At 46.7% G+C, this 8,578-nt stretch overlaps 4 protein-coding genes across 4 annotated transcripts; 2 read left to right on the plus strand and 2 right to left on the minus strand.

The window, feature by feature from the left end:
- Positions 1–2,325: 2,325 nt before the first annotated feature.
- On the minus strand, positions 2,326–2,997 carry MYCFIDRAFT_43335 (uncharacterized protein; the record flags this gene model as incomplete). Its single annotated transcript, XM_007924306.1, has 1 exon — positions 2,326–2,997. The coding sequence occupies one exon, from the start codon at positions 2,995–2,997 to the stop codon at positions 2,326–2,328; it is 672 nt and encodes a 223-aa protein (XP_007922497.1).
- Positions 2,998–3,444: 447 nt separating this feature from the next.
- Positions 3,445–4,248, plus strand: MYCFIDRAFT_83614 (uncharacterized protein; the record flags this gene model as incomplete). The annotated part of the gene is made up of 1 exon (XM_007924696.1): positions 3,445–4,248. One exon carries the CDS (start codon positions 3,445–3,447, stop codon positions 4,246–4,248), a length of 804 nt encoding a protein of 267 aa, XP_007922887.1.
- A 293-nt stretch (positions 4,249–4,541) lies between these two features.
- On the plus strand, positions 4,542–5,603 carry MYCFIDRAFT_65259 (uncharacterized protein; the record flags this gene model as incomplete). Its single annotated transcript, XM_007924510.1, has 1 exon — positions 4,542–5,603. The coding sequence occupies one exon, from the start codon at positions 4,542–4,544 to the stop codon at positions 5,601–5,603; it is 1,062 nt and encodes a 353-aa protein (XP_007922701.1).
- A 24-nt stretch (positions 5,604–5,627) lies between these two features.
- MYCFIDRAFT_210538 (uncharacterized protein) lies at positions 5,628–6,458 on the minus strand (the record flags this gene model as incomplete). Its single annotated transcript, XM_007925609.1, has 2 exons — positions 5,628–6,122; positions 6,171–6,458. Coding segments are annotated over 2 exons (416 nt in total), but the record flags the coding sequence as incomplete, so codon positions are not given.
- Positions 6,459–8,578: the final 2,120 nt, after the last annotated feature.

The raw sequence follows: 8,578 nt of genomic DNA on the forward strand, positions 1-8,578 counted from the left end.
TAGACTAGGGTTAGTAATAGTAACTACATCTATATAGACAATATAGTAAATAGTAGACAGTCGCACTCGTAGTAGTCGGTTGTATTCCTTATATAACATTACTATACGACAAGCGATATAGTTTCGGAAGTCGGTCTTGTTTCCAGTAATAACAATCTGACCCTTAGCTTCTATTCGTAACAGCTTGCGGTAATAGATATAGCTATATCGTAGATGCTACTCTTCTATCGTACCTATTAGCACCCCCTTCTTTAATAGAAGCGCAACAACTTAGCTATCCGGTCTAGAGGTTAGTATATACAGATAGGGGAGACTATTCTTTCGGTATATTTAAGCAACAGTAACCTTAGAGCCGTTAACAATAGTAAACAGTACTCGCTTATCATTCCGATAGAAACAGCCCTTATCGGCAAGCTTCTTAGTAGACAGAAGGTTAGCTGCTAGACCTAGAATATATAGTATATTAGACAGCTTTATACTGCTTACACTACGCTTATTAACAACCTCAGTCCAAGCTATACCAACTATCGTAGCGTACTTCGTGTTGCTACCAAACCGGACAGGAATATAACAGCCTTTATATTTAATAAGCAATAAAGGGTCGTTAACTATATATATGCTAGTACCTAAGTCGACAACCTAATTAGTAGTACGAGTGCTAGCAGTAAGAGCTGTAGAAACCTAGTCGCTAATAGTAACTATAGTGTTTATAGTAAAGGCGTAACTATAGCTTAGGTCTAATAACACCCCCGGGGTAGCATTAGCCGCATATAGCCCCTAGGCACTATTCTAACTAGATAGCGGCTATTGCTGTTATTGCTACGCAGTTAGTCTACGCTGCTGCTGTTGCTGCTTCTTAGCCTTCTGCTTCTCGCGACGAAGACGGTCTTCTTCCTTTAGGTAAGGGTATTTAGTATAGTACCGATCGGATAGGTAAGCGCCTTAGTAGTGTAAGCACTTCTCGCGATTCTAACTATTCTAGCTGTTTCTACTACGACTACGACTATTGTTGCTATTTCCGCGGCTACTACGGCCGCTATAGTTCGAGTTACCTCGACCGTTGCTATTACTATTACTACCTTGCTGTTGTTAGCGCTAGAGACCGAAGAAACTATTGTATTAGGCCTAGTTTAGTTAAGCCACATTCTTATTAAGCAACGCGCTAATAATGTTATTAAGGGTGTTGTTATTAATAGTATACTCTAAGGCGCGCATTTACTTACGGCGCATCTATACGAAAGCCTCGTAGAATAGAGAGATCTATATAATAAACATATAGACAGCCTAATACTAGCTAATAGCTAATTTAGTGTCCTTTAAGGCACTAAGCTTCTTCTTATACTTATTGCAGAACTTCTTAATATCCTTACTATTATACCGAAGGGTAATATATTCCTAGTAGAGCATAAATTTAGTAGACCTACCTTTACTAGTATATTTCTTCTTAAGGAAGTCCTATACTTCCTAGGATATAGACAGACTAAGCAGTAATTGTTAAATATTACTAACACAATTAGCAAAGATCTAGGTACGTACTGTTTGATCTTTAGAGTCCTATTTATCTTAGCGGTCTTTAAACTCTTTAGAAGTCTTACTAGATGCCTTAGCAAGGGGTCGCTAGCGGATGCCTTATATATAGCGCTAAACCGATATATCTTTAAGGGCGCCTTTAGCGGCATATAACTATAATAGGTAGTTCTCTTTATTCTTTAGCTTAGGAATATTGCTTATATAAGCGCTAGAGGTTGTAGGGGGAGCTATTACGGACAGCGACGGCGATATAGAAACTATAGACTTTATTTTAAGGGGCGGCCGATAGGCGCGCCTACGTTCTAGTATAGCGGACAGCTAATACTAGTATAGCGGATAGCTAACACTAATAATAACCGACTCGAGTCGGACTAGCACCTGCTAGAATACTCGAGGGTAGCGGTAAGAGTAGCGGCGACAATATCGGTATCGGCGTAATTATTGCTAACGGGCGCTAGCTACGTAGCAGTCGGATTAACTATTAGAAAAACGTATAGAATGCGTTAGAAACGCAGGGGGCTTATAACTACTTGATGTAACTGATGTATTCAGAAGAGGGCTAATCTACAGGAAGCCTAAAGATGAAGTGCGCAGTTTCAGCCTCAGGCATCATGCACGTGATACCACACACCACACACTTCAAGTCCCCCCCCCCCCCCCCCCCACCCTAACACACACCTTGAACAACACCCCTGAGACGCGTCCCAAGCACGAGAAGGTCTATACAAATAGGAAATGCACGGCATCTGCTTTACAAGTCCTCCTGGAAATGACTTTCCATAGTGATACGCTTGCTCATTCCAAAAATGTGACCTGCTTCTCTATTGAGTCTCTCCCAATCTCCAGGTTGTTGACAGGATGCTCTTCAACAGGCCATCCAATGGCCATGCCACAAAGAATCTGCTGGTCATCATTCAATTGGAAACCAGACTTCAATGCTTCTGGATAGCCAGTCACACTGATCTGGAAACAGCAGCCCACTCCTCGCTCAAAGAGTGCCAAGGCAAAGGTGTTGACGAACATGCCAACGCTCATGGCATCTGCCAGGCCAAAGCAGTCATCCATGCTTATGACAGCGCAAGTCGGAGCACGAAAGAATTCCCATTGCAAGAGCCGCTTCGCCTGTCTCTCTTCACGATGATCATCTCCCATCACATCGTATCCCTGCTGGCCATATATGAGCTTGACCAGCTCGTTCCTGTATTTTTGAAACTTCTCTGGAACTGCTGGCAGAACTGCTTCTCCTTCTAGACTTGCAGCTCTAAGCGGTGCAACAGCGCGATCTCTGGCTGCGCCTGATGCAATGGTCAACCGCCAATTCTGCACATTCGAGTTTGATGGGGCTCGCCGAGCAAGCTCAAGACATTCTCTCAGTAAGGCCGTGGGAACCGGATCAGGCTGAAATACGCGACATGAGTGTCGAAGGCGGACGCAGTCTTCGAACGACAGTTCTTTGCTTGGTTTCATTGTTCCAGGTTTACGCGGAAATTCATGCTTTCGATGGTGCCCTCATGGCATACACTGTTGACTGGCGCTAAAGACATGAGGCTCCTCGGCCAAGCTTCCGGTTCATCAAAAGGTTCCACAGCTACCGAGTGCTGACTACAGTACATTCTTGTATACAGTATCGCTCATGCGGCTTCGTTGTAGCAAACGAAGCTGAATAAATTCCATATCACGCACATTGCCGGATTCCTAATATGATCATTCGGCTAAACCCTCGCCTATCCGAAGGTCTTGGCTTCTCGGACCTCAAAAACTTTGTTGCTTCTGTATCCTAGCTGTTCGGATATCGTCAAAATAGCACTACTAACCTTTGTGAACCTGAGATCTGACTCTCCGAGCTTGGAATAGAACAACGAGGAGGACGGACTTCTTATCAACTACTCCAGGCACCACATCATCGCCAACACCATGGCCACATCGAACATTGCCTCAAGTCAGCCTTTGGACACCCATATTGACCATCCCACGACTACCAATGGCTTCCCCTCTCAAGAGAAGACATATACTTATTACCATGCCGGTCCGCTCTTCACCCTAGGAGACCTTCACGCTAACGTTCTTCTTTCAAGAGCAATCACAAAACTCAGCAACGGCAAATTTGTGCCTTTACTACCCCAAGATCTCGAACAGCGTGGCGACGTAACACCTCACAAAATCCGAGACAAGGATATCAGGGCTCTACTGTCTTGTGACTTGGCATTGTTCACCTACGATGGAGCAGAATTGGATTCTGGAACTGTGGTTGAATACATGATCGCAAAGTTCGCTGATATCCCCTCGGTAATCCTTCGAAGTGACTTTCGTGGTGGTGGAGATCAAGGCAGTCACCCTTCCGGCGAAGCGGAACCATGGAATTTGATGAGCTCTTTTTGGCCTCGCACAAAGGGAGTTGTGATTGACGGCATGCTGGAGTATAAGAAGGCATTAGCAAGTGCTGCCAACGCAAAACAAGCACAGCACTCGAATGGTGGCGATGACTTCGATGTGAGCAAAGCGGCTGGCGGTAATATGGTGGAAATTACTGCTAGGAGATGCGTTGATGCAATGGAGGAGGTTTTGAAGATTCCTACGAGGATGCCCAAGGAGCTGAGAGGGAGTGTGTATCAATGGCTGGCGCTGATGCCTGGTTACGCTGAGAGAGAGGATGATAAAGACATGGAGGTCATGAAGAATTTGCTCGAAAAGAAGGAGGGAAAAAGGGTGCTCAATTGATCCATCGCTAGAGGCAAGAGGCCTCAGCCGTGAGAATTGTGCAAATCGTATAGTTGACGATGCCCAACGCAGAGCAAACAACTCACATGCCAACAAAATGCGAGGCCGAGAGCAACCGGAAATTTATCCGCTGGCCGAGAGGTGGATCTCCGGCGAGATGTCTCCGCAACTTCAACGACATGCCGGTATTGACGCTCCGACGACATGTGAGACCAGCTTCAATATCACACATGAGATTCTGAGGCAATCTCAGTACACTGTACTCGCCCGCACACAACTGAGCACCGACAGTTATGGGCGAAGCAGACCACAGGCCAATCGTCCTACACATCGGCGAGCCAATCAAATACAATCACGACTACTACGAAAAAGAATTCTCCAGCCGCTTCAAGGTCATCCACAACAACAAACTCAACCGCGAAGACTTCATAGCAGCGCTCCAAAATCATGAATTCGGGAACTTCTCAGCCATCTTCCGGCCACACTTCCAGTCCGGAGGCGAAATGGGACAATGGGACAACGAACTAATCCCTTTCCTCCCACCCTCAGTCCGCATCTTCGCCTCAGCCGGAGCAGGCTATAATTGGGCCGACGTCGAAGCTCTCGGACGCCAAAAAATTCTGTATTGCAATGGAGCCGGAGCCTCGGACGATGCCGTCTCGGATACAGCTTTATGGATGATTCTAAGCGTCTTCAGGAACTTCACGATGAGCCAGTTAGCCGCGAGAACGGCAGATCCTATCAGGTTTACAGAAGCGCATAAGAAAATCGCGACGATTTCTGCGAATCCTAAGGGCAAAGTTCTGGGGATTGTGGGGTTGGGGAATATTAGTGTTAAACTTGTGACTAAGGCGCAAGCTATTGGGATGGTGGTAAGGTATTTTGATGTGAGGAGACGAAGTCTAGAGGAAGAGGAGAGTTTAGGAATCGAGTTTCTCGACTTCGACGACTTGCTGGCAGATTCGGATTGTATATCTCTCCATGTCCCTCTGAACGCACATACCAGGCACCTCATCAATTCGGACTCTCTGGCGAAGATGAAATTTGGAGCGAGAATTGTTAATACTTCTCGAGGCGAAGTTGTTGAGGAAGAAGCGCTTACTGAAGCTCTCAAGTCCGGGCATATTTCTGCTGCAGGATTGGATGTGCATTATCATGAACCTCAAGTTAACCGCGAGCTAGCACGGATGGAGAATGTTACGTTGACGACGCATGTTGGTGGTGGAGCTCTGGATACTAGGATTAATTTTGAGTTGAATGCTATGAGGAATATTTTGGAGGTGTTGGAGGGGAGGGAGCCTTTGACGCCTGTTAATGAGGGATTTGTTAAGGAGGCTTTGGGAAAGCGAGCGTAGACGTGAGATGAGTCGCTGGAGTTTCTGGGATGTGAGATCTGGGATTGAGAAGAGACTACTACATGGCTTTTGTTCAGCTTGTACGAGTTCCTACGAAGTGAGCGATTGCATCCAGCCATTTGTTCTTCAAGTGATCGTCCTCTCGCTAATTTCTACCATGCCGAGACCGGGAGAACAAGCATTCTAACTAGACTCAAAGCTCCACGTTGCACTGGGCAGTCCGCATAAGTAGAACTAGTTCTACTTGTTGTGCGGAGAAGCATCTCGGATGCCTGCGGCATATCGGAAACGCTGCCTCCGAAACGACTACATCTATAATGAGGATCCTGTCTCATGACGGCCCAGCCTCAATGTCGGTCGATCTTGCCAGCATCATTGCATTTTGCAGCATTCATCTTCGAACCTGACTTTCTTGAGTTTCCGAGACGTGCTTCCAAATTTGGTCTTGGGAGTGTGTAGTAGACGAGATGCGAGCTCTTCTTTCAGATTCGCGGTGAGGGCGACAAGATTGCAGATAGCCTATAGCTCTGTGAGCACGACTGAGGGTGAAGATTGCTTCTGACATACCATCGCGACGACTCCCAACAGGAATATGAGCGCACACGTCAATATGACAATGTCCATACTTGGTGACATCCTGGTCGTTATGTCTCGAAGACAAGACAGTGTGGTGGTCAGAAAGATTCCATCGAAGAGTCGGCGCCGCGTGAATGAAGTTACTGATGCAATGTCGGCCATGATATCGTACTGGGTATTCTATGGTACGACGTGGCTTCCGCTCGAGTCCTGCTCCGCTCTTTGTCAATGTCGCTTGGTGTGCATTTGATTCGCGCTCAGCCCGATGTGTACGGACGCAGACTCGATCAGAAAGAAGCACTGCAATGTTGTAGTTTGTACGGTCAATCTCGGGGAGAAGGAGAAGGCGGATCGCCGCGGGCAAAGATAACTTCCCTGTCGATCCCATCAATATTTGGTGGTTGTGGTTGGTGGGCTCCGTGCGTGAGCGTGGGATGAACAGGCCAGTCCAGTCCAGACCAGCCCAAGCTCGGCTCGGCTCGGCTCGGCTCGTGCAAAGCTCGGCCCGAGTCTTTTCGATGCGCATGCACATCAAAGCCTGCAGAAGCATGGCCGCGCGACGGAGGCAATTCGGATCTAATCAGATTGCTATTTGTTGAGCAGTGCCATGTCGTCGATGTGGCGGAGGTGGACTGGAAGCAGACGACACTATCAACTGCAAAGTTGCTCCCTCGCGCGACGCTTTGCCCTCCTACATGGTCCCGACGGCCTACATCGGCATTTCTACGCTTCTTGACCGAGAAAAGCCTCTCCTCTCGACTGGAGGCGGCAGCGGTGTCGACGACAGCTTCCCTCACAGAAGGCGAACGCATACGGCGCATACACGTTCCGCTGCAGCGCAGGAGAGGCCACGCTCACGCTGCATGGCTCTCCTTCTGTCCGAGCAAGAGACTGTAGACCTGCCCATCCTTTCACCCACCTCTCGAGCTGAGAGTCCGCAATCGAAGAGCTCCGTCGACATCTGAATGTCCTTTCGTGTCCATTTTACTCCTGCTCTGCTGGCTGGAACGACTCTTTCTGTTGGGGGAGCCTCACAGCTGGCGTCTTCGTGTTTGTGGTCTTGCTTTGACAAGCTGGCATGACGCCGCCGGTCCATATGATAGTCTCGACCCAGCTGCCTTGCGATGTCTACAAAGCTTCTTCCCATAGTGTATTCTCATATTGACGGCTCGGGTACTTCGACGAAGCTCCTCTGCCATGCTCGGTATCGTCGTCGCCTCCTCGTTATACTTGCGGATCAGGTATTCGTCCTCTTCTCGCGTCCATGGAAAGAGCGGAAGAGGTGCTCGAAGATGATTGAGCGGTCGCCAGACGCATGAAGCCATTCTCAATCAACATTATTGTACAGCGCAGTGCAGTGCCGTGTGCAGTCGCGTACTGTATTGACCTTCTCGTATAATACCGCACCTTCGGAACACGAGCGATCGGCGCGGCGCGCTCCGCAGTCAATATTATGCTATGCAATAAGTCGCGCCATGCTGTCGGAGGGATGGAAATTAGCGCGTATCAGTGTCTTTGCCGAGTATCTACCGCACTATACAAATTAGGTATAGAATGCGATCTAGTACGAAAGCCTTTCTTACTTCTATCTATTTACGACCTCTTAGTAAGCCTTAAGGTTAAGAGCTAGGCATTTTAGCACTCTCTCGTCTATTCTATTACTACGCTAGTATACTAAGAGCCTCGAAGCGACTATATAAGCTTACTACGAAGAAGAAGGAAGCCCTCGAAGCCGCTACTACTAAGAAATAACGATATAAAGAGCTACTACTATTAAGTAATAGTCCGGAAGAGCTAAATACTAACGACGAGTTGCTAGATTTAACGACTTCTTAGCGCTAAGACTCTATAGAAGTAGATATCGATAAAGACTATAGCTTAGAAGAAGTATAAGGAAATAGATATATAGTAACGTATAGAACACCCTCTACTAATCGCTATAGTAGAAAGTAGAACTAAACTGTGCCTTTTTTAGAATAGAGTAGAGCGTTTACTATTAACTAGGCTACGTACGAATAGTATATATACCGAGCCGGTAACCGAGTATATCCGTATAAGCGACCGAGCTTTTCCGCGTATACGCTAAGTAGGCTTTACGCTAGCGCGATAGTATCGCAGTGTATGTAATAATATTACATAATTGTTATATAGGCTTACTAAGGCATAATAGGAGACTTTACTTGCTTAGGTTCTTATAATTATCTCCTTCCCCTAGTATAGCTATTCTAGCTATAGGGTAATATAGTAAATTATACTATTTCTTATACTCTACGCTATACTTGCGCGTCTTATACGCACTTATCGCTAGGCTATAGTTGCTAGGCACGTTATAATTTGCCTTATAGTTGCTTATTTGTTTATAGATTTAAAGCGTAGCTACTTCTAGCACTAACTAGAGG

Source organism: Pseudocercospora fijiensis, assembly GCF_000340215.1.
Source record: "Pseudocercospora fijiensis CIRAD86 unplaced genomic scaffold MYCFIscaffold_2, whole genome shotgun sequence".
Classification (NCBI taxonomy): domain Eukaryota; kingdom Fungi; phylum Ascomycota; class Dothideomycetes; order Mycosphaerellales; family Mycosphaerellaceae; genus Pseudocercospora; species Pseudocercospora fijiensis.